The sequence below is a fragment of the Cyanidioschyzon merolae genome, chromosome 10 (assembly GCF_000091205.1).
Source record: "Cyanidioschyzon merolae strain 10D DNA, chromosome 10, complete genome".
Taxonomy (NCBI): domain Eukaryota; phylum Rhodophyta; class Bangiophyceae; order Cyanidiales; family Cyanidiaceae; genus Cyanidioschyzon; species Cyanidioschyzon merolae.
Window position 1 is genome coordinate 472,102 of NC_010136.1, and position 22,989 is coordinate 495,090.

The following is a 22,989-nucleotide window of genomic DNA, read 5'->3' on the forward strand; positions in this document are numbered from 1 at the left end:
GAGCTTATGCGGAAGTTGTCAAGCGACGACGCTGAGCTTTTTGTTGTCAATCCAGCGGCTCGACATGCTGTGCCCAAGAGTTGCCTTGAACCAGACGGATTGAATACTTGAAGAATGCATAGTTTTAGCACACTACGCATAAGAAAACGATAAGCTAGGAGGTTTCTACGTTTGCATTGGATAATGCAATGGGTTAATTTACGAGCCCTTGCTCGAGTGCGTCGCGAATCATCCTGACACCGGTGACGTAACGAATGCCAGCGGCAGACAGTCGAGGGCGCCACTCCGAAAACACGACCGAGAACCCTAAATCGACTAGTGAACCCCTGCATCCTTTTTGCTGCGTTTGGAATGTCAGGACGATATCTCGAAAACAAAATCAGAAAGTAATCGCTGCGCACACACGAAACAAGGCGTTCCGTGCTCCACGGGCTCATCGGATACGGACGGCAGGCATCCGCAGACGCGCGCGACCGTCTGCGTCTCCTGAGAGACGCGCACGCGCATCAATGCAATGCCCTCTGCGAAGCTGCCCGCGAAACGCACTATCCAGGGCGGCAGCGATGATGCTTGCGCGCCGGGCAACATCACCGCCGCCGCCGCCGGCATGCGTGCGCCCTCCCAGGCGCGCACCTACACGTGAAATCAGGTCAGGCGCACTGCATCGACGCTGGACGACGACGTCACCCGCTTGCCCGCATTCGAGCCGTGCGTGCGTGCGTGCTTGCGTGCATGCGTGCTTGTTTGCGTGCGTGCTCGCCTGCACCACTATTCTTGTTGGTGTGAGCGATTTCGGAGCTTTCTGCTCTAGAAGAGTGGAAAGCACGCCGCCCAAGTGCGAGCGGTGGTTCATCCTGGTGTGTAACGGTGCCGAAAGCGTGTACCGGACCTCCATGGGAGCGTTTCGGGGCTGGGCGTTGTCGGTGTCGTCACGCCGCAGTGCCTGTGTGCTGGCGGAGCCGCTGGCCTTTGGTGTGGCGCTTCAAGGGCGACGCTTTGGCGCACACTGCGTACCACGTTTTGGGCGTCGTGGGGGCACTGTGCGAAATAGACAGCACACGCAACCGAGGCGGAGGTGTCGGCGTAACGAGCGTCTGCCGAAGGTCTGTTGTCTCTTGACGAGGAATCGGAAGCGCTGTGGCGACTTGCCGGTGAAAAGCGCCGCTACGTGCCGCACGAGAGCGCTTCGGCTAGAACTGTTGCTTCGTATGTTTCAGCGAGCACTAGCCGCAGCAGCGGCGATGGCAACTTTGGTGTTTCTACGTGACCTAGGCCTGGTGCTTGCTCCAGTGTGGGCTGCAGTGAGCACCAGTACGCTGCCGCTGGTTGCTTCTAATAACTTGGTGCTGGAGTTCCCGGCACGTTCGGCACTTGCGGCATCGCAGCTGCCGTATCACGAGTTGCGAAAAAAGGCTCTAGCATGGGTTTTGCTCTTCGCGTCGTCGTCGGCACTGGCTGCGGCGGAGACCGCAATCACTGCACTCTATCCGTGGAAGGTTCGCGACCTTGCCGAGTCTGAAGGCAGCAACTCGCCATTCGGACGCCTAAACCAAGATATCACTCGGTATCTGACGACGATTCTCGTTGCAAGCACGATCTGCGGCGTGTATTCGACTGCGCTCGCCACCGAAATGGCAACACGCATCTTCGGATCCGTCGGGGTTGGCTATGCCACAGGTGTGATGACGGTGGTGTTTCTGTTTTTTGGTGAAATCCTACCGAAAACATTAGCAGTGCATAACAGCGAAAAAGTAGCGCGCTTTATGCTGCGTCCGCTGCATCTGCTCTCGCTGCTCCTTTACCCTGTTGGAAAAGCGTTCTCCTTTCTTGTGAATCTGACGCTAACAGCATCAGGTCTAGAGCACTCGTCAGAACCGCTGGTCTCAGAGAATGAGCTGCGTCTGATCACCGCTGGTGCCCGCCGCTCGGGCGGAATCAACATTCACGAGCAGGACATGATCGAATCAGTCCTTGATTTGGAAGAGACCGAAGTGCGCGAAATCATGAAGCCGCGCGTCGAAATGACCTGTATCAGTTGCGAAAGTACGCTTGAAGAGTTCCTTGCGCTCGAGAAAACAACACACTACTCTCGATATCCCGTCTTTAAGGAGAATGTCGACGACATCATCGGGATTCTGTATGTGAAGCGCTTACTGGAGTTTCTCGGCAGCGAGGACGGTCACTTGCGCAACACCCGCATTGGCAGACTTGCAGAACCAGCGATGTTTGTTCCGGAGAGCCTTCCGGTTTGGCGAGTTCTGGAAGAGATGCGCCGCAAACGCATCCATATGGCAATCGTTGTTGACGAGTACGGTGGCACCGCCGGCCTCGTGACACTGGAGGATATCATGGAGGAGATCGTCGGTGAGATTTACGACGAGGACGACAGCGACTACGAAGAGGAGGGTCAAGAGATCGTGCGCATCGACGAGAACACCTGGGTCATGGATGGCCAAGCGCGACTCGAACGCGTTGCGGAGACCATAGGTATGGAAGTGTCGGAAGACGACCTCCACGAGTATGGTACCATTGGCGGCTTTCTCTGTGATCGTATGGACGGCATACCGGATCCTGGGGATAGCGCCGTCATCGATGCTTTTCAGTTCTCCGTCGATGATGCTGACGATCGACGTATTCTACGAGTACGTGCTCGCCGTTTCACCGCAGCTCCAACGCAGACAGACGCACCCGATGTGGAGGATCCCGTCCAAACGGACATAGCTTCGAAAAGCGATCGCGCTCATCGGATGTCGACTGAGCAAGACGGTAGCGCGTCCTCGAATCGTTCGGATGGTCTCTCGGCGGACGCGGCGGGTCTAGACCCAGGAACAAAAACGAATCTGCAAGGGAATTCGTTGCGAAAGCTGCTTCCTTCGACCTCAACACGCACTGAGGCTCAAGCCAATTCCTGATCGCTGCTCGTTTAGTTATCACCTGCCTTTGAAATCGTTGCATTCGGCGGCATGGTGGCATAGACGCCCCCGGGTGTCATTCGCCCTGATGAATCAGTGTTTGCGAGCGCGAAACGGACACTTTCCATTGAATGGTCGCGAGACCGAACAGGGACGTTGCTCTTGTTGTTGTTGACGCTGCGATGCATGATTGCCTATAGGCTATGGAGATCCGGTCCATCCAGGGATGCTTTCGATACACTGAAGACAAGTCGCGTCCATCGCGCGATATCGAGACGAGTACACGGAGCATGTGTCCCGGCGACGACACATTGGCGGCATGACGGGCGTGCGGCTTCAGTCTCATGAGGCACTTGGTTTCTCGTTCGTGGTGGTTGGTGCTGGCGGGCATGGAGATGCTCGCCTACGGACGCGGAGCGCCGATGCAACCCCAAAACATCACGGGTACATGCTGGGTCGCATAGAAACAGAGCAGCAGCAGCAGCAGCAGCAGCAGCAGCAGCAACAACAACGTCCGTACGCCGCGTTTCTTTCGATTATGCGCGACAGAACCTCGAATGTTGTCGATAGATCGCGCATGTGCATCGACCAAGTCATTGGATACCTTCGGGTCCGTTTTACTGGTTTTTATTGTTGCCGTTAGATGTCCCAGCGTATGCCTTTTCGTGTGCTCTGTTCACCCTAATATGATCGCCCATAGTTGCCGGCTATTCCCTCAGTGTACGCGCTTCAGGGGCAATCCCTTCTCTGTAACCGCCGGGCGACATGCTTGTATGCGTCGGCGTTACATCTTACTTCTTCGAAACGAACGTGAGTTCCTGGGTAAGCAACCATACGTCATTGATGCGAAGAGTTGGATACTGGCCTGTTCATCGGCGAGGCTTTCTGCACATGCGCGTCGGCGCGGTTTTCGGGTCACACCCGGCTACGCCTGCCCGCTACTGCGCATCGTTCCAAACTGCAGCGCACTTGTCGCTAGGGAGCAAACTCTGCGGTGTGGCCTTTGCGCCAGTTGAGTGAGCCAACGCTCCCGAGCGTCCTCGAATCTATTCGGCAGTAGTATAGCGTGAATCTTGACTGACTCTGCGTGATGTCGCGATTCCCTCCAAACCGGTTAAACAGACCTATTCCGGATGCAACAGAACAGATCACGGTGGCAGGAACTTGCTGCAAGCCGCTTGGACGCTCGCTCTCGTATAGACTGTTTCTTGCTCACGGATTGAATAAAGCGCAAAGGTTCATTACTTCGACGTCATTATCACCTTAGTAATTGAAACAGTCGCTGTAGCAGGGACTTGATGCAAGCCGCTCGAACGCTTGCTATCATACAGATAGTTCCTTGCTGGCGGCGATAGCAAACCAGACGTTACCAGCAGCAAATGACGACCATTTGTGTACCGGTCTCAGCGTTGTTCCAGGTGCTGCTCGTTATCCAAAGCAGTCCCTGAGCGCTGTTTTCATGAAAGAGAAACGCTTTGCGCTTGCTTTGGATCAGGGTACAACCTCCACAAGGGCTATTTTGTTTGACTTGGAGGAGAGCGTTGTGATCGCTTCCCATCAACTGGGCCACCGGCAGTACTTTCCGCGAGCCGGCTGGGTGGAACACGACCCATTTGAGATTCTTGGCAATGCTCGTCGCTGTTTGGTTGCAGTCTGCCAACAGGCGGAACAGAAAGGCATAAAGCCTGCCGACATTGCTTGTCTGGGACTCACCAACCAGCGAGAAACCGTCGTAGCCTGGGACCGGCGAACCGGTGAGCCTCTACACCCGGCTATTGTCTGGCAGGATACTCGGACTCGCGAGCATTGTGCAGCGCTCGCTGCAGCGAATGACACAGCAGCTTCCGTCAGCGGCGGTGTTGGTAGCATCAGCGCCAGCACCAGTACCAGCGGCAGCGGCAAGTCGAGACAACTGCACCAGAGCAGGTCAGTGGGGCGTAGCAAACGCCATCGAAGGGAGCTGGGCACGGAGCCACAGCAGGCTTTTGATCGTTTTCGAGAGCTCACTGGCTTACCCATATCCACTTACTTCTCGGGAACGAAATACAGGTGGCTTATCGAGAATGTACCTGCAGTTCAAAAGGGTGTTGAGGACGGTACGGTGCTGCTGGGTACCATCGACTCGTGGTTAGCCTACCATTTAACCGAGGAACGTGTACACGTTACCGATGTGACCAATGCCTCGCGCTCTCTGTTGATGGAGCTCCGCACCCAGCACTGGAGCAACGAGTTACTGGACATTTTCGGGGTGCCGCGGGAAGCACTTCCGGTGATTCGCTCCAGCGCCGAGCGCTACGGCACCCTGACGAGCACCGAGAGTGCACTCGATGGCCAGGTACCGCTGGCAGGTATCCTGGGTGATCAGCACGCTGCCATGCTAGGTCAGGCGTGTCTACGTGCCGATGATGTCAAGTGTACGTACGGCACTGGTTGTTTCGTGATGCTGCACACCGGCGAGAGGCCGATTCCCAGCCGCCACGGCCTCTTGACGGTACCCGCGTATCAGTTGGGACGCGACCAGCCGGTTCAGTATGCCCTGGAGGGCTCTGTGGCCATAGCCGGGGCCGGACTCCAGTGGCTCCAAGAGCAGTTGGGTGTCATTCGTGACATCCAGGAAGCGGAAAAGTTGGCGTCTTCGGTTTCCGATACTGGCGATGTCTATCTGGTGCCAGCTTTTAATGGATTATTCGCACCGCGATGGCGTCCCGATGCTCGCGGAGTCCTCGTCGGTATGACCCAGTTTACGAACCGGGCGCATATTGCTCGAGCAATGTTAGAGCAAGTTTGTTTTCAGACAACAGAGGTGCTCGAAGCAGCGCTAGCGGATCTCGGACAGAGCACTGCTGCGATCCAGATGCTCCGGGTGGACGGCGGAATGACGGCGAATCAACTGCTGCTCCAGCTGCAGGCCGACCTTTTGGGTGTGCCTGTCGTGCGTCCCCAGATCGCCGAAGCAACTGCCTTGGGTGCAGCGGCGGCTGCAGCGCTCGCAACCGGCCTCCTGGATCGAGTGGACCAGGTGCGGAAGCTCTGGCGTGAGGAGCTCGTACTCACTCCTGGTATCGACGATGCAGAGCGAGCACGTCGACACCGTCGTTGGAACGATGCCGTTGAACGATCGCTCGGGTGGGTGTCCGTGGACACGCAGCCTTCGTTGCTGGGGTAGCACCACAGGGGCGTCATGCTCCAGGTAAGCTGTCCACGGAACGCAGACTGCGCATCGTGTCGATGGAATCGATGCCGTGGACGCGTGCATTTCGAGCTATCAAGTGGGTACGGGGCATGCTTATCTGCATGCGACGCAGATCGTGTCGCTGAGAGTGCCTGCGCTGCGCCCCAGACGAAGGGAGAAACTCGGATGCATGGGGGCTCTCGAGCAACTAGAAGCACAGAGAAGCAACCTCGATGGATGGGTGGCATGCCGAATAGGTATGTTTCGAAGCTACTACTGCCCCCAGTACTGGCACGGCTGTTGGTATGGCCATGCTAGCCGTCCATGTAAGCAGATGGCGGAGTGCGTCTCCGATTCGTTGCAATGCGGACTCCGTACATTCAGTATTGGAGCTTTGCAGGTGTTTCCCTCATTGCTTCTGAATGATTGCGCCAGGCTTCTCTACACCCCGCCTTGTTCGAAACAATGCATCGATTTCATGCTGGATTGGCGTCCTATCCTCGAGCTCTCGTAGAAAAAGACGCTGACGAGTGCGTCCATATCCGGGAGGTATCGGAATTCTTAGGTGATTATCGCGCGTATTCGTACGCAGTGCAACAGTCTTTCACAATGATGCACGTGTTGTGATCGATCTATGAACAGGGATTGTGGCAGACTCGAAACGCAGGCGTCAACGAGCGCTCCCGTGTGGGTGGCGGGCGAGGATGGTACCAGCACCTGCAGCCGCAGCACCCGATGCGGATGCTGTAGCGAGCGTGGATAGACCTGGACGACAAAGTGCGTTTCGTATGCGGCAGAGCGGCACGAATGTGCCGGCAACGGTACCCGCAAAGATGATGATTGCTACGAAATCTGCTCCGCCTGCTGGGTACCAGTCCAGTGCGGGAGCGTGTCTGGACCAGCAGGTGCTCCGAGGTAGAATCAAAAGCGTTGCTTTGCGTGGACATGCAGACATGCACTGTCTCCTTCATATAAACGGACCTAAGTTCACACGTTCGTTGGCACACCTATCACAATAGACGAGTCTCAGAGTAGGACAAGTGCTCGTTCGGTTTATGGTTCAGGAGCACCGCTACGCTGGACTCGTCACCCTGCATCGGGCACATCGTCCGCTGCCAACGGTTGGACTCGAAACCCAACGTGACACACGTCGGCATCGTGCTGTTCTAAAGGAACCGCACCGACTAATCACACGTTTTTCTTATCGGCTCCTAGAGAATGCTGTTAGGGCGCGTTCCGGCTCGAGAGCGAGACTGGCGATTCGTTCCCGGGATCATGTCAAATAAGACTTGGTCTCTGGATGGATCTTTATGACACAATCATCGTCTCGTTCAGGATCTCGTCGAATGCATCGGACGCATCACTTGTCGGCCGATTTCCCAGAGAGCGCGCACATGCAAACGCAAACTTCTTTTCAGACCGGTCAAGTGAAAAAGAATATGCCTCCAAGTACCTCGACTGACTCAGTCAACAAACGAGTTACGCGTGAAGCACCAGAACGGTGCAAGGCCGCGCAGATAAGGCACCCGTTAGCGCTGCGTCCTTGGTAACAACGCTGAATAGTGATTCGTTCCGTTGTAAGCGACTCGAACGGGTTCCAGATCCTGCTGTCTTTTGCGATAGACTGAGCCGTACTCGACGATTTTGAGCAGCGTCCGGTTTTGCGGGTGTACCAGATACACCTCAATGGGTCTCTCGAGGACGTCCGCCAAGGCGAACATCTCGGGTTCTCCAGCGTAGAACTCTGGAGAGCGCAACTGTGCGCAGTAAGCGCCCATGTCACCCTCTACGACGTGCTTCTTCTGGAACTCCTGCCGACGCAGAAGACAGATTTCTTGGAAGGCCGCCTCCCGGAGAGCGTCTGCGTCGGCTCTTTCGAGGTGCTCAGGAAGCGGCCGCTTTCCATAAAAGGCCAAACACTTGGCAATCGCCCGAAAGAGACACCGGCCGTCACCTGTGGTCGGTACCAGACGCAGTGCCTCGGGTGGAGCGCTGCCCGGTTCCGGACGCGAGTCTGTGCGAGCGATGAGCGAACCTCGCCAGTGCTCCGCGAGGCCGTGCTTTCCAAACGTCCACAGGGGCAGACGCAGCGCCTGCCGGCCGGGGAACAAGCGGGTTGGCTGTTCGAGTCCCAAGAGACTCAAGTGTGCCGAAGCGACACGTAGTGGCGGCTCCAAAAACGGCATCAACTATGCAGGTGCAGTCCTTCGTAATTCGACACCAGCGAAGGTGGAAGCGGCACTAGTCGGGAACGTTGCGGAAGCCACGCGAGTTGCAGTGCTGGCTGCAACGCGAACGTCTCCGCGGGCGCTTGTTGTCGCCGGCACAACGCAGCCGCAGGGCACAACATCGACACGCGCAGTTGCTCGAAGAAGAAGAGGCCTGGACATTGTCCGGGTTGTTCGAAATCGACGAAAGGAGTTCGATTACCTGTGTACGTCACAATGGCAGTGGTTCCACCGTCGAGATCAGCAACAGTGAACCAGCCGGTGTTCTCGTGCTGCTCACCTGGGCCGCAGAGCCTGCCCCAAAAACCAATACGAGTCTGGACAAGGTACGGTTCGTGGAAAACCTGCGCTAAGCAAGATAGGTAGCGGCACTGCAAGGTAGACGGCGGGAGACAGTGCGCGATTTGTTGTAGAATACACTGGCGTAGTTGGGTGTACCAGAAACGTTCCAGGGGAGCCACGGCACTGGCTCCTGGTGCTAGTACGCGAAGCTGGGAGGCTTCACGTTGTTCCCCTGGACCGTCAGCAGTACGTACGTTCGCAAAAGTTTCCGGGGATGGTTGGCCAGTTCGCGACGGAGAAGCTAGCGGCTGTTCCAGTGGCACTGCAAGGGCCGCAACGATAGCTGGCGCTAACGCCGAACTCGCTGCTGGTGCTGCTGGTGCTGCTGGCGAGCCCCGCAGCCAACTCGTCCAGTGTGCACCGTACAACTGGAGACGGCGGCCGGGCTCTACGATACCGCTCGCGGCACGCTCAGGCAGAAAGAGGACTGCACTCATTCTATGATCGGAGCTGGAGCTCCGGCAATACTGTCTGCTGCTGATGGCGCTGGCTCTGCGGGTATCGACGGATGTAAGCGGAGCCGGCGCTACCGCTGTTGCTGGTGTCTCCTCCTGCACGATAGCTTGGTCAAGTCCTCGGCGCGTTCTTGTTGCTAAAATGGCGCCATTATCGCGAACGAGTTCGCATAAGGTCGCAACATCCGGGTGTTGCTGAGCTGCGTCGGTGACTGCCCAGCGACAATCGTTCGAATTGTCCCTTGCAGATGCCACCGCTGCACCCGTATTCAAGCTCGGGCGAGCCGCCAGTTGATGCTGCGTCATGGAGACGCTTTCGGCGATATCCTCGACAGCAACAAGGGCAATTCGAAGCGGAACGGGGCGTTCGGAAGCAGCGCCCGTCCGTCTCGGGCGCCACAGGACCTTTTGCACGGTGACGGTGGGCGTAACAGAAGCGCTCTGCATTTCTGCGCGTTCAAGACGACTGAATAGCGACAAAGCAGGGTCCTCTTGTGATTGCTGGAGGAAAAGCAGGCGCCTTGACTCCCACTCCCGAAGCATTTTGGCGAAGCGGCTCATCGCGCATCGATAGTGTAGTCGGAGCGCCCACGGCGCTCCGCCAGTGCCAGTTCGAGACAGATGCGCCTCACCTTGAGGCGAGCATGCTAGGTGCTGTCCGTCGAGCTCCAGAGGCGGAGGCGATTGCTGCTGTGTCGCGACCAGGCTCGAGGGCGATCGAGTCCCCGAACCAGTACCCCAACAGAGCCGGGAAGCAATCTTTCTTTTGCGAGCTGAAGACCAAGGCGTACCGTCAGGATTCCCGAAAAACGTCTCCGCAAAAGGTGAGCGAAAAGCGGCATCGTCGCTCGTCTCGCGTGCTTCGCGATGCTCGCTTCTGGCGCCGTTTGAAGCAGGCTCTTCATCGCATCTGGGAGTCTGCTGGCTCATCGGTTCCGCTGAAGGGATGCGGATTCGTTTGCGGACGCTCTGTACGGAAATCGGCGGCAAATGATGCATTCTTTCCTCGGATCGTTTTGTTCGGGCTGATGCAGCTCCGGGAGACTGGCCGAAAACAGCAATCCGCTGACTCAGTCGCGCTGGTGTCTTGCACCAACTCGACGGAATCAGGGTCCGCGGGTCATCGGCGTGGTCCACGGGACGGATGCCTGGACGGATACCGGCATCATCGGTGACATTATTTGAAACGCTACCTGTAGTACGGTCGCGCTGCAGGGCATTCTCCTCGGAGTAAGTACCAGCGTACTGTCTGGACGACAGCGAGTCTCCGAAGACCGGGGACGCATCTTTTGCACTGCCACGCTCCGTAGCGTTACAGTCTAGCGCCTGCATTTGCCGCCGGTTTCCAGCCGCATCCGCTTTTGAGCTTGCCCCATGATCAGGATCACTTGTGCGGACTGCAAGCAGCGTCTCGGGTGCAGAGAGAGCGGCGCCCGTTGAGGATCGACGTTTCGGCGGAGCGTCGTCGACCTCGTGTTTTGCACCGCCACGCACTGTATGCGGCAAAGAATACCTACGGCGAGTGCTTCCACCTTTTTCCGCCGCAATGCGCACAGTAAACCGCATGAAGATGGAAGCTTTCCTAGAGTAGAGATTTCGCGGGAACGCGTCGGAGAGCGTCACTGCACCTGTTGTAAAGTTTGACGGCGGCGTATTTCGTCCATATTCTATAGCAACGCAACGGAAGCAAACTTGCGAAACGTTTCGTTTGCAAGCAGAACCTGTGTTCCGTCGTACTGGGACACACACACAAGTGATCTTGGCCCGAAGAAAACTACTACCATACTCGCAAACGTTTCCGAGTCGGCATCGGGCTGGTCGACAGACGCGCGCCTCAATTCAGCGCGAGCGGGTGCTGCTCCTGCAGTACTGGAGATGTCTCCTGGGGACGCTGCACCGCCCGTGTCCCGCGGCAGATTACCACTAAAAGCTGAACTAGCATCTTTGTTACCGCCTTTCGATGTTTTTGGTTGAATTCTACGGCCTCGACAATCGAAGAGCATCCATAGGAGTTCAAGGATTCATACGTCATTCGAGGATTCTCGGTCGTACGCTCAGCGTGACTCCTTCGACGCGCTGTCGTTGGCATTCATGACGTCACTGGAATGAAGCTCATTCGGCTTGTCCGGGAGCAAGCGCCTGTAAAACAACAGCTATCGCGATTCAATGCATATGGACACGTCGCCGCTCTTCTCCTTTCTTTACGTGCTGTACGCTCGAATCATACATTCCTCCCAGTTTCGATCTTTCCGCTTCAAGGCAATGCGAGGGCGCAGCGATTCACGTCGCTCAGTGCACGACGGATAGCATGGCGGTGTGGCCCTTTGGCGACTTGTTCACAAGCCCACGCCGAAAGGTCATCGATCTTCTCAGGTCAAATGGTCTACTCGGTACGAGAGACAAAACCTTACTTTGTTTGTTGCCGTCGAGGATACCGCATTCTACAGCAGCACGAAGCCCAGTTCGGGATGTGTTCTGAGATGCTCCCATCCCATCTATTTGCGAGGAAAAGGGTCCTGAACTTGGGCTGTTGCTATCTTCGTTATCGCCTCTGGAGAAGTGTGCGTCAAAGCTGTGCTTGAATGGGCGCAGACGCATCGAAAAAACTCGAAATGTGCTCCAGCGTCGATTTCTCTTCCGGTTCTTGTTTCATCGTAGACAACATCACGTTCCACAAATTCTCCATCGAATAGAACAGCGTGTATATGCGAATGCAGCGGTGCGAGCACTCGACGGATACATCGCGTAATAGAAACACGGAATCCTTGGTTAATGCGCCGGACGCAGAAACTAAGCAAGGCATCGTGACGCGCCTTCTGTATCCGTCAAGTTCATATGCCGAGGGATCAAGGCAAGGGATCACGCGTGACAAGACGGCGCTCGGGCCAGGGATTCGGCGCCAGTGTTGGAAACAAACATGTCCACCGCCAAGTCGCAACACTGGAAAAGGTGCATCGAGGCTGCATCCAAAGAGGATGGAAATGACAATCGTAGCGTATATTGTAACTTTGGCCTGTGCATGAAATGCGTTGACAGCAGCCGGAAGCACCCTGATCTGGTGTTTCGAGCAACCAACACCATCCCTCAACTGCCGACCCCGGATCTGGAGCCAGAAGAGAGCCTGTTGGATTTGCAGCCGTATACCAGAGAGAGCAGAAGGAAGCGGTTGCAGAGCAAGCGCGCAGCGACTGGTTTCGATGACATTGAGAAGAGACCCAAAGCCCAGTATTTACGCCCGAGGCATGGAATCTTTTCCATTTTATTCTACCATTGGTGCAGCTGCAAGCAAAGGACAATTCGTGTGCGGCACTTTGCTCGACGCTGGCTCCCCTGTACCCATGCGGCTGTCCGGACAAGATCGATCACGACTTGCTCCATCGCGTCCTTGATTCCCGAGTCCATGGACGGGGACACAGATCAGCATTTGTTCACCGGCAGGTGTTCTGGTGACTCATTGTACATGCATGCCATTCGACTCTAGTCGCCGCCCTCCGCTGGACTACCGCACGTCGCTGCTCGTGATGACGCCCCCACCGCTGTCTGTACACACCGAGGCGCTCGGACGGTACTGAACCCCCAGACCGACGGCACAGAGGGCATGCGGGGCCTCAGGCGCTACCGCAGCAAAGCGCTCCCTTCCCGTCTGGCGCGATGTTGTCCAGAGCGCTATGAGCATGGACCTCGCCCTGCAAAACTTTGTCAGCGTTTCATGCAGCGGCGCACGGCAGATTCCCTTGAAAGTCACCGCATCGAACTGTTTGCGTCGGTGAATACCACTATCGGCAGGCAGCGGTTTCAAGAACGCCACGTGGCTTTGCTTCTGCATGGTTCGCGCACTTTTTCCCGTGTGAAACCATGCCTCATCGCTTGCTGGCTGGGATTCCAGTTGGCCTCTCCGAATAGCGCAAAATCACCAGCTTACTTCACGAATAGTCGAACAGCTGCGTAGAGCCTTGTGGCTTGCCCCAATATTCGGGAGCTAAACATGATCCACACAGCGGAAACGAGTCCTCTTTACACGTAAATAGCAGACAACATGAACGACTCCCACGGTGTTCTGTTCGGCAGCGTCGATGAGCGTGGCGGCTCGCCAAGTACCTTGGAAGCTGACCACCCACGTTGTACGGCGTAAAAGCGTCCTTTTTGTAGATAGACTACGCACCACTTGGACCTTGACGGTGTGATTCTTAGGTTGAAGTTTGCACTCGCTTCCAAGACCCGCTAGAAAAGACCCCCTAACTCGCTGTTTCCGAAACGCCGCGAGACCGGGAAAACGTCTCCATATGCGCGAGCACAAATTCTCGTCCTCGTCATTGTTCAGGGGTTGGTGGTTCATGGTCCTGATTACCTTAGAGTTTGGCGGTGGATTGGATGCAATTACAAGCGCCAAAGCCAAGACGGTTGCGTGTGATGTTCCGGCAAAGACGGTAGGCGAGTTAATTAGGTGGATTCGACGGCACCAAGTCCGAGAGCGACACGAGTTTTTCGCTTCGGGCGATGGCGTGCTTCGTCCGGGAGTTTTGGTGCTTGTCAACGAAGTCGACTGGGAGTTAGAGGGTAAAATGGAATACGTTTTACGGGAAGGAGATACGATCGCGTTCATTTCGACGCTGCACGGTGGCTGATGCCCTCCGGGGTGTACCAAGTGTTCGCCCGGCAGGGCAACCGGCCTCGCGTTCGACCCATAGACTCACAGGGCGCTCGTCGGCAACGAGCTCCGGCAGAGAGGTTTACGAACGTTGCATCCATAGACGCTCTGGGAACCCTACTGACCCTTTATGAATCGAAGTAGACTCTTGGGCGTTGCAACGCCGCGCTGGACCCAGAACTTCTGCATCAGGCTGTGGTGCCGTGCTTCGTGCCAGGGGTACCGATGATACCGTCCGAGGCACGAAAGCCGAGTGCAAGTATCGCGTATTTAGGGCATTCGCATTCAATGCTCTGTGAACGTACTCAGACTCGTGCAACGTTGCACGGCCGTCCATCGCAATGGGAGATGTGTATGCATGTATACGTGTCTATGTGCGCTTCGTTTACAAGCAACTGCACACAAGCCGCCCGCTAGCTGAGCAGGTCGACGCGATCGCTCTTCGAATCCTGAGTAACTTCATACAATGAAACACGATGATCGTCTACCAAATGCTCGAGAAAACTGTCCCCAGTGTTCGTATAAGGCGGTCCAGTCTTTGCGTTTTGCTGCAGCGTACCGTAACTGTGCCTTGCCCAAGGCGAGCATCCAACACATCCTCGACTGGCTACTGATTTTTTTCATCGAAAGTCTTGATCATTCCAGCTCAATTCCCACACTGAGGATGAAGCGATCCGTATGAAATTCCGCTTGACACAGTGCCGCTGGACGCTCCCAAAAGCGCGAGATATGCCCGGATGTTGATCGAGCCGCTCAAGTATCTGTGCACAAGGCACTGGCGCTTTTTCTTGTTGGTGGAATCACACCATAGCACGCCGCTCCCCGTACATCAATTCATACATCGGTCTCTGTTCCACGCTCTGCGTTTCTATCTGTTTCAGCGGACACCTACGCTCGTTGTAGGTCTATGTCGCATTGAAAGCACCGATCGGAATCGTATCGAATCGTATCCTGCGATCGCTGTATGCTCTCGTCGAAGGATAACGAGCGCAGCCTTGGCGCGCTGCAGCACGTCCAGCGCCATAGGCTCCTATCAAATAACATGCCTTTTAGGCCAGTTCCTTTTCCACCACATGGAGCAAGTTATCGAATTTACGCTTCTTGTCTCTTTCGAAATGAAACCGTTGGTGATCCCAGCACGCTCTCATGCAGCCCCGCCAAAGATCGTCTGTCTCGGCCATTTCGACGCTCACGGACGGTCTCTTGCGTAGGATCTCTCCCACAAGTCACGATTTCAGGTCTAGAAAAGTGATGTTACAACGTGCACAGGGTGCGCTCCATGATGCGCTGGAGAATGACCCGTATACGCTTTTGTTTTTTGAGGTTGTTTTGATACCTGTTGGTACCTGCGCTATGGATTTTTTTCGACCAACAACGTCCCGCGGCTGCACTTCGAGATATTCCACAAACCATGTATGTAAATCTCCGATCCTGTGATCAAGCTGTTGTGCGTCTTACATTTCGCGCATCCGTTGTGTTGGCGCGGGAAAGCTTCATCGAAATATGGCAGAGGAATTTGGATAGCTGGCAGCCCCGCGGCTATAACCCCTACCAACAGTTGCTCGACGATGTGCACCAAGGCGAGGGACGTCAGGCGAGCCTTCCTCAAAGAAGAAGCTACGCGATACCTGTTGGCGTCCTGCATTTCACTTTTTGTAAGACCTTCCCGTTCATGAGTTTTTGTCGCGAGGCCGTGATAGCGTTTTCATTCTGAACTTTCCCCACCAAGAGCGTTTTCTTCTGGTCATATCTTGACCTGTTTTCGGAAGAATCGTTTCTTTTATTGGCCTATGCTCTTGATCTTCATCTTTACTTGGTCGGGTGGCATGTATTTAGGCGCCATCCTCCACTTCCGATCTTTCCTCGGAACTGAGGCACACTGGGTACATGGTAGCACTGACAAACGCCTTTTGTGCGGTAACGTCTGCGGCATCTTACGCATCTTTTCGTCAGATGCTTCGCGAGCATGCCTTCGAGTCAAAGCACGTCTTTTCGCTGGCTCCCGCGCACGGGCAGCGGGGCAACACGGCAGTTCGCGGTTGGGAAAGTGGTAGAAATCGACCATGAAAAGAACGAATTGCGAAGGAGTCATGAACTCGAATGTCTCTTCCATTGAACCGCGAGTGTAAATACCGCATTCGACAATGGAGCGAAGACGCATTCGGCAGGGTCAACCAGGGAGAACAGACTGGCACGAAGCGTAGCTGAACGCCAATTTCAACTGCGTATTCCCTGACAGCTTTGGTGTCAAGGTAATCGTTGTTTCATTGGAGCAGAAGAACGGAATTCGAGAGGGCAATTTCCCGAAATGCCTCGATGAATGATGCAATGAGGAACGATCTAGTCCACTACGTGATTTGCAGGCGACCACATTATAGTATTGGTGCTAGGGCTGACGTCGTCGTCAGGCTCGTTTGTCTCTTCTTGACGAACTGCGGTTTCACCCTCTTGGAATGCTCATTCGCAGATCAACCATGTGGTCCGGGCCGAGACTTACCGAGTGAGGCGAATACGCTTCCCTCCTGTAACAGGAGTTCACGTTCCAGTGCGGATTCGGTCGTGTGTTGTTCAACGCGATACGGTGTCCAAGAGAGGTGTGTTTTTCTCTTTGTACGTATGTGTCTTTTCATGACATTTCGTATCATGGGCGCGCAAACTTCACATTCTGAGCTTCTCAGGTATTATGTCTTAGTGACAAAACCGCGTGTAAGGTACTGGCGAGGAGACTGTCTTATCGATAGAGTCTAAGTTCCAATTTGAGTGCACGATGTTCCGAATGACGATTACCATGAAGGGTACTTGATCCACCTTTCGACCGCAGAGTATCTGATATATCGAAGCAAGGCCGCTTTGTCGCAAGGTAGCAGTAGCGGCATAAACTTTTTCCGCATCCTTGCTCCGATCTACAGGATGCATTCCTTTTACTGCGAATCTGTACGAAGAGCGAACGAAAACAAAAAGGGCGCGCAGGTGCGGGTGTTCCCGGATTCACTGTTCTGAGTATATCGAGTCATGCAATACATTGTCGATATCATCTGCTTTGACAGCGCTTGCTCGGCCGACTGGTATCCGACGTCATCTCAGAGTAGAAACATAGGTCGCAAAGACGCCTGGTACAATACTGGTCGCCCCGGCGGACACGCATCCATGCAAACCGCGCTTCCGCAGTGTACGGTCAGCAGCAGCAGCAGCAGCACCCAGGCGTCGTCGCTATCACTGCCGCTACTGATCGAGTCGCTACGGCCGCAGCTGGAGCCATGGCTCCTCCGATAACTGCGCCTGCTTCTCGGAGCAACATGTCAGCGCCTCCAGTCCATAAACAATACCGTGTGACCAGAACAACGAGCTACACGATTCAGCGCCTCAGTGAGGGATCAGGACACCCTCGTGAGCGCGTCTTGATACATTGTGGGCCCACGACAGCTGCCAGCGATAGCCGTGGTGTTTTCCATATTTCTGCACTGGCGTTGACGATGCAGTGCTTCCTTCAGTGTCGCTCATCACATGTACTGATCGAAGCCGGTGGCGTCGGCATCGTGAATCTCGTCGGGATCGAGCGGACGATACAAGTCCAGGGCTCGCAGGCGCCGCTCATGATAATATTCCTTCTCGCGCAACGAAGTGAGTTCGTTTCTAAAGTAGGTCATAATTGCACGTAGGGTCGTTCGCTCTGCTTCCTGGACCAGCTGCGCAGCCTGTTTCAGCTCTGGAGAAAAGTTTTCTTCACATAGTGCCTGCGCCTCATCCAATGCTTGCATTCGCTCCTCGCACGAAGCCAGCACCAACTCGCACACCATTCGTTCATTTCCTTCCGATACAGGCAGCGCCAGGAACTCCCACACTTCATCCCGGAACAAGCCCTCGAGGAGAAATGCATCCGATCCGCTGAGACAGAGCAAGCGGAGAAACTGCACCATCGCACTGAGCGGATTCTCCGCGGCTTGTAGCGCTTCCGATGTGAGGTCGGAAGCGGCAACGACAAAAGTCTGACCAGCAAGTTCATCCTCCGAAGTGGCATCAATTCGTTGTTGTTGCTGCTGCTGCTGCTGCAAAATATCCACCTTGTCGTCGTAGAATCGATCCAGACGGCTTATTTCGAAGGCCAGTGTGACAAGGCCTACGCATTCCCGCAATTTTCGCGCCGAATCAGGGTTGGAATGCTCTTCGAAATATCCGTACTGCAGGAAAAAGTCGATTGCGTCCGCAACGCGTGCATGATAGCGGAGCTCAGCCCCAGTGAGCACGTCTTTCGTACATATCAAATGGATTTCCTCGCGCCCTCCCAGGAGACGCTTGCGCACCCACTGGAAACGCACGGTAGCATCCTCTCTACCAGTTGGTCGACACTCATCGAGCGGTGGTGCTAGGACCCATCGACCAACGTCCGCAAACCAGGTGCCTCTGTCGAGAACCAGCGCAACTGCACGCAAGAATGCGCTCGCCGAAAAAGTATCAACGGGAAGAACGGAGGACCTTCGTCGCTCTTCCAACCAGGATACCAGCTCGCGACGGAGCGTTTCTCGTCGAGTTTCCAGTGCGGTACCCCGGAAGAGACGCGACCTGGAGGCGTCCCAGAGTAGTGGATGGTTCACGTAGAACTCCCGCTTGCGACAAACATTTTCCACATAATCGATCCATGGTGAACTTTCGTTTTGAACGGTTTCCAAAACGAGCCGCAAGGCAAGCTCTGCGGCTGCTTCCCAGCGCGCATCGTCGCTCGCTGCATCAGGAGTAGTAACTGCGGTACCGTGTCGTTCACTCACAAGCGCTGCAGCAACCTCCACTGACGCAACCACCTGACCAGTTTCCAGCTTCTGGGCCGCGTGCAAACCCAGACGCCCTTGGTGCGGTGTGGATCCAAGTTCAACCTGCAAGTACTGGCCAGGAACCTTAGCTGCTGAGCACAGCGGTTGAGCGACGCGCTGAAGCCTTCCAGTGCGTTGCCGGAGACCGGCCCTCGTGCCAAGGTGGCAGCTTCCAGCACTCCTTCGCAGTACGCATGCGCCTCTGCCTTGGTTTGCGGAAAGCGGAACAATAAAGCACTGCATCCAAAGTCAAGCCCGTAAAGTGCAGTACTCGCACCAAGCTTGGCTCACCAACGAGCGGTACAAGACGCTGTTGGCATGCGATGCACCGAGTCGAAGGGGCGGTACGCTCCCGCCCGATGACTGCAAACCCCGTAGATGCGTTGGTGTTTTCGAGTACTTTCCTAGGATACAGAGCGTTGGTCCAGCTTGTCCAGAGGTGCGGGCATGTAATCGCGGAATATAGTAACTTGTCGATGCCTTTGGCTGCAGTTAAGCGTGATTCTACAGAGACTCGTTGCTCCGCCGTTCGTGAGAACGCGTTCTGGGACGGTGCTGTGCAAAACGGTAACGATCCGAGTCGTTTGCAAAGGCCCGAGCATGCTTCATGGGTACCATCAGAGCAAGTCCACACGATAGAGCTTCAAAGTGGAGCGCTTCAAGGCGAGTTTGGGCACCGCCGTACTGCGCTCTAGTTCGTTGCAGTTTTCTCGGACCGGTGTCGATCAGTCATGACGCTCGTCTTCTGCCTGGGGCCAACGAGTAGTTACGTCGGTTGCAAGCGTCCTGCAGACGCAGGACACATTGGTCATACAGGCGACTGGTGGATCACCCTGGTTTGGTTTCGCGCGGGACGGCCGCCACTGCGTCCACCTTGCCGGACGGTGTCGATCCAGTCCCGTGCCTCTGCCCGCGATGGCGACCGGTTGTCGTTCCCTTGCTGCACGCTTGACGCTGCATAGAACATGGACAGACATGAAATATCTACCGAGACAAAGTATGCGAGGCGCCAAGGTCGCTTCTAGTTTCACATAGTGGAGCAGCGCGACGCTGAGGCTCGCACGCTGTCCTCCGGGTTCGCAGTACACCGTATCAGATTTTACACGTTACGGTAGGAAGAAATGTGGGTTCGGTAGAAACTCGTCACCCACAAAAGTAAACGAACAGCGGTGAGATCCCAGCCATTTACGCAGGGCCTCTCTCGCCTCACCTTCATCGGGATAGAACTGATCCAAGTGATCCTGTAAGAGATCATTCGTCACCAGAATCGCATCATGACCAACCGCATATCCCAGGGCGAATGTATCATCGTATTCTCCGGCAGGTACGAAAACAAGGGCGTCAGATGCGCTAACCGTGGGAAGATCAGCCCGTTTCCGCCGATAGTCCGGGAGAAACACTACACAACGATAACCGCGCTTTCGAAAGAAGTCCACAGCGATGGCGATGCCCTTCGGGCTGAACACTGCATTTTGGCCGTGAGCCCAGGCGATATTCTCACCATCCAGAACTACAAGCGATACATTCGTGGCGGCAGCAGCGACATCGGAAGAAACCCGCGCCATACAGCCAGACGCACTCCGCGCCGACGTAGCAGGTGCCTCTATTCGCATAGCTTCTGGGGCAGCATGCGCACTTTCGGCATCAGACAGTGTTGCTGGGGTATGCGCGTCTCCACTGTGAACGCCACCAGCTGATGCGCTGCTCGCATAGGAAGTTTCGGGTGCTGCACGCGGAAGCAATCGCTGGACCTGCTCCCAGAGTCGTGCGAGCTCTTCTGCAAACTGATGGTGCTCAGCAGCCGATAGTTCCCTGCCTCGTCTTTTGCTTCGGCAGAGGCGTTCGAGTTGCTCGAGTCGTTCAAGGCCAAAAGTTGATAATGGCGAGTCCTTGAAGACACCAATCCAACACTTCCGAATGAACGCGAGCCGCTCATCGAGAGTTCTAGGCTGCCGTGCAGCCCAAAAGTGCTCCGCGAGTTCCGGCCCAAAAGCTCTCTCTAGCTGTGCCTTTAGTAGCAAATCCAGTGCGTTCTCTATATCAGCGCTCTCAGGCAGATGGTGGCCAGAATCCTCGACAAGCATTTCATGGCGACCTGGTAACAACTACTTTGTCCAGGGCAGGCGTATGCTGTACAGCTGCCCAGAAGCCGCTGCCGACTCTCCCCGAGGCGAATCGGGTACACTTGCGGCACCGTGCACTTGCACACGCAGAGCGGAAACGCGCTGCCGTACTTTCACACTAAAGCAGGTACCAGCACCAGAAAAAGCCTATATAGCCTGTGTTCGCCTAGTGCTGGCAGAGAACGAGTGCAAGCCGTGGACAAAGAGTGATCGCAAAGCCGCTTCAGCGAACCTGTGCAGACGCTTCGAGCACGTGAACTTGCTCTGTATCACAGGTGTACCACTAACAAACGAACACACTTTTGAACCAGAACTGTAAACTAGCGAATACGCAAGTAGCACCAACGATCGTGTTCCCGAACGCTCCCCGCGGCCGTGTCGCTCCATGACCCGATTCCGTAACGCTAGGGTTCCACATGATCATCCGTACCTTCATTACCTTTAGCGTAGACTTGAGGTGACCAGGGAACACTATGCGATAACAGGTTATCCATGGATTTAGAGCAAGAGATACTATGGGTTCGAAGGCTATGGGCGGAGCGATATCGGCATCGTCTACAGCCTCCACGAGACCAACTCCAGGGTGTGACTGAAAGCCGGCTCGAGCAACGTGAACGCTCACGCGCGGTGCACCACGTCAATGGTGAACGCGCACTCGCAGCGCCATCCTTGGGCAAAAGGCAGTCCAGGGAGCATGATGGACGATTAGAGAACGTACGCAAGTCCACTAGTGCCGTGAGTGGCGCGCTGCGGCACTACCGCGAACAGTCTGCGAAGCGATATCAACGGGAACGCACTGAGCGCGCTGCACTGGCCCCAGCAGCGCGGTTTCCTCTTTTGCGCCTTTTTGCGGGTTCCGCAGACGCGCGTGCTACAGCACCCTGGTCAGCGTATCCAGAGACGAGGCCCATAGCTATCACGCAAAGCCTGAACGACGGTTTATGGAATCAGCGGTGCCGCAGCCCGCGAACGCAACAGCTGGCGCAGGGCGCCTCGCGCGGTACCACGAAGCAACTCGGATTGGGTCTTCGTACTGCGCTCATGATGCTGCAGTTTCGGTCGAAACGCTTCCACCTGCCAGCTGCACTGTCGACGGACCCTTTCACGCTCCGCGCGACGCGGTATGTGCAAAGTCTTGGTAACGAGGCTACATGTCAGGCGCTAGTCACCAGTCGCCCGGCGTGGTCGATGGAGGAGTCTGCTGAAGTGCTGGCTGCGCACGAGGCCTCTCAAGTGCTTGAAAATCATCCGTCGGACCTGTGTCGAATGCTGCACCAGGAAAAGCAAGCCCGGGGGCACGTTTGGTGCGCAAGGACATCGTCACTGAGAGATGCCCGCGGTTACCACATGCTGACCATCCCAGCGCCCCGTCATGTGTCTTATGATTTTGCTCCTGCAGGCCAGTACACGAGTCAAGGACTATTCCAACGGCGCACTGCGTTGGTGAAAAATGCGTTCGCCGAGTTGTCAGCGGAAGCGTACCTGGTATGCAAACGCTATCAAGACTTACCAGACGCGGCTTATCGCTGCCGATCGGCCGCTCAGTTCGCTGCCTGGAGACAGCGGCGGCAGGAGCAACGAGACCGCGCCGAAACCGCCATGCGTCTTGCTCAAGCACAGACACCCGCCATACACAGCAACGAGAACCAGTATCTTTGGGATACACGCCTAACGCTATTCATGCATGGCACGCGAATAAGTCAAGCCGATCGCCATGCTCAAATTCTGATCGATAGATACGCTAGTTCGTGAACACGATGGCGACATGCACAACCACGCTCAGCACATGCTAGATTTCAGTCGATGCACTATATAGGGGATGACGCACAGGACCCGAGTATCCGCGATGATCTCGTGGACGCAGCGAGCACAGCACAGCTCGGCAACGACTGGCACCAAGCGACCTCGGATCCGATCGGAAATCAATTGCTGGACTTCACACCCGGAGCATCGCCTCGGGCTCACAAGCACTCATGTTTGCAGCGGGTTGCGTTCGACGCAGGTTTGGCTGCCAACTCGTCTCCACAGATACGCTGTAAAGCAGGACACTTTCGAAGCATACCGCCCGTCGACCTGGTTGCACGCGTCCTGCAACGAGGCGACACCGACGTCGGGCCATACCAAAACAACGCCAGAGCATGGCATCGTTGCTGCCAAACCTATATCAGCGACTTTGGGATTAGTGCAGATTGAGCCGTTCAGAGCGGGCTATCCGCTGTGCCTGCTGAACGCGACGCGACAAGCACCTGCAAGCATCCGATGTGAATGCCAGGTCAAGCGCGGGGCGTGCGACTTTCGGCTGCA

The 22,989-nt window shown here is 55.7% G+C and overlaps 8 protein-coding genes and 1 non-coding gene across 9 annotated transcripts; 5 read left to right on the forward strand and 4 right to left on the reverse strand.

The window, feature by feature from the left end:
* Window positions 1-893: 893 nt before the first annotated feature.
* On the forward strand, window positions 894-2,912 carry CYME_CMJ172C (hypothetical protein, conserved; the record flags this gene model as incomplete). Its single annotated transcript, XM_005534846.1, has 1 exon — window positions 894-2,912. The coding sequence occupies one exon, from the start codon at window positions 894-896 to the stop codon at window positions 2,910-2,912; it is 2,019 nt and encodes a 672-aa protein (XP_005534903.1).
* A 1,459-nt stretch (window positions 2,913-4,371) lies between these two features.
* On the forward strand, window positions 4,372-6,078 carry CYME_CMJ173C (glycerol kinase; the record flags this gene model as incomplete). Its single annotated transcript, XM_005534847.1, has 1 exon — window positions 4,372-6,078. The coding sequence occupies one exon, from the start codon at window positions 4,372-4,374 to the stop codon at window positions 6,076-6,078; it is 1,707 nt and encodes a 568-aa protein (XP_005534904.1).
* Window positions 6,079-7,613: 1,535 nt separating this feature from the next.
* Window positions 7,614-8,270, reverse strand: CYME_CMJ174C (hypothetical protein, conserved; the record flags this gene model as incomplete). Its single annotated transcript, XM_005534848.1, has 1 exon — window positions 7,614-8,270. The coding sequence occupies one exon, from the start codon at window positions 8,268-8,270 to the stop codon at window positions 7,614-7,616; it is 657 nt and encodes a 218-aa protein (XP_005534905.1).
* Window positions 8,270-10,675, reverse strand: CYME_CMJ175C (hypothetical protein; the record flags this gene model as incomplete). The annotated part of the gene is made up of 1 exon (XM_005534849.1): window positions 8,270-10,675. The coding sequence occupies one exon, from the start codon at window positions 10,673-10,675 to the stop codon at window positions 8,270-8,272; it is 2,406 nt and encodes an 801-aa protein (XP_005534906.1).
* Window positions 8,453-10,765, forward strand: CYME_CMJ176T. The gene has a single exon (XR_002461355.1). It is a non-coding gene; the product is annotated as a hypothetical transcript (transcript).
* Window positions 10,766-13,443: 2,678 nt separating this feature from the next.
* CYME_CMJ177C (hypothetical protein, conserved) lies at window positions 13,444-13,734 on the forward strand (the record flags this gene model as incomplete). Its single annotated transcript, XM_005534850.1, has 1 exon — window positions 13,444-13,734. One exon carries the CDS (start codon window positions 13,444-13,446, stop codon window positions 13,732-13,734), a length of 291 nt encoding a protein of 96 aa, XP_005534907.1.
* A 3,523-nt stretch (window positions 13,735-17,257) lies between these two features.
* Window positions 17,258-18,805, reverse strand: CYME_CMJ178C (similar to ribulose-1,5 bisphosphate carboxylase/oxygenase large subunit N-methyltransferase; the record flags this gene model as incomplete). Its single annotated transcript, XM_005534851.1, has 1 exon — window positions 17,258-18,805. One exon carries the CDS (start codon window positions 18,803-18,805, stop codon window positions 17,258-17,260), a length of 1,548 nt encoding a protein of 515 aa, XP_005534908.1.
* An 863-nt stretch (window positions 18,806-19,668) lies between these two features.
* Window positions 19,669-20,646, reverse strand: CYME_CMJ179C (similar to Nedd4 binding protein 1; the record flags this gene model as incomplete). The annotated part of the gene is made up of 1 exon (XM_005534852.1): window positions 19,669-20,646. The coding sequence occupies one exon, from the start codon at window positions 20,644-20,646 to the stop codon at window positions 19,669-19,671; it is 978 nt and encodes a 325-aa protein (XP_005534909.1).
* Window positions 20,647-21,177: 531 nt separating this feature from the next.
* Window positions 21,178-22,437, forward strand: CYME_CMJ180C (hypothetical protein; the record flags this gene model as incomplete). Its single annotated transcript, XM_005534853.1, has 1 exon — window positions 21,178-22,437. The coding sequence occupies one exon, from the start codon at window positions 21,178-21,180 to the stop codon at window positions 22,435-22,437; it is 1,260 nt and encodes a 419-aa protein (XP_005534910.1).
* Between the last annotated feature and the right edge of the window lie 552 nt (window positions 22,438-22,989).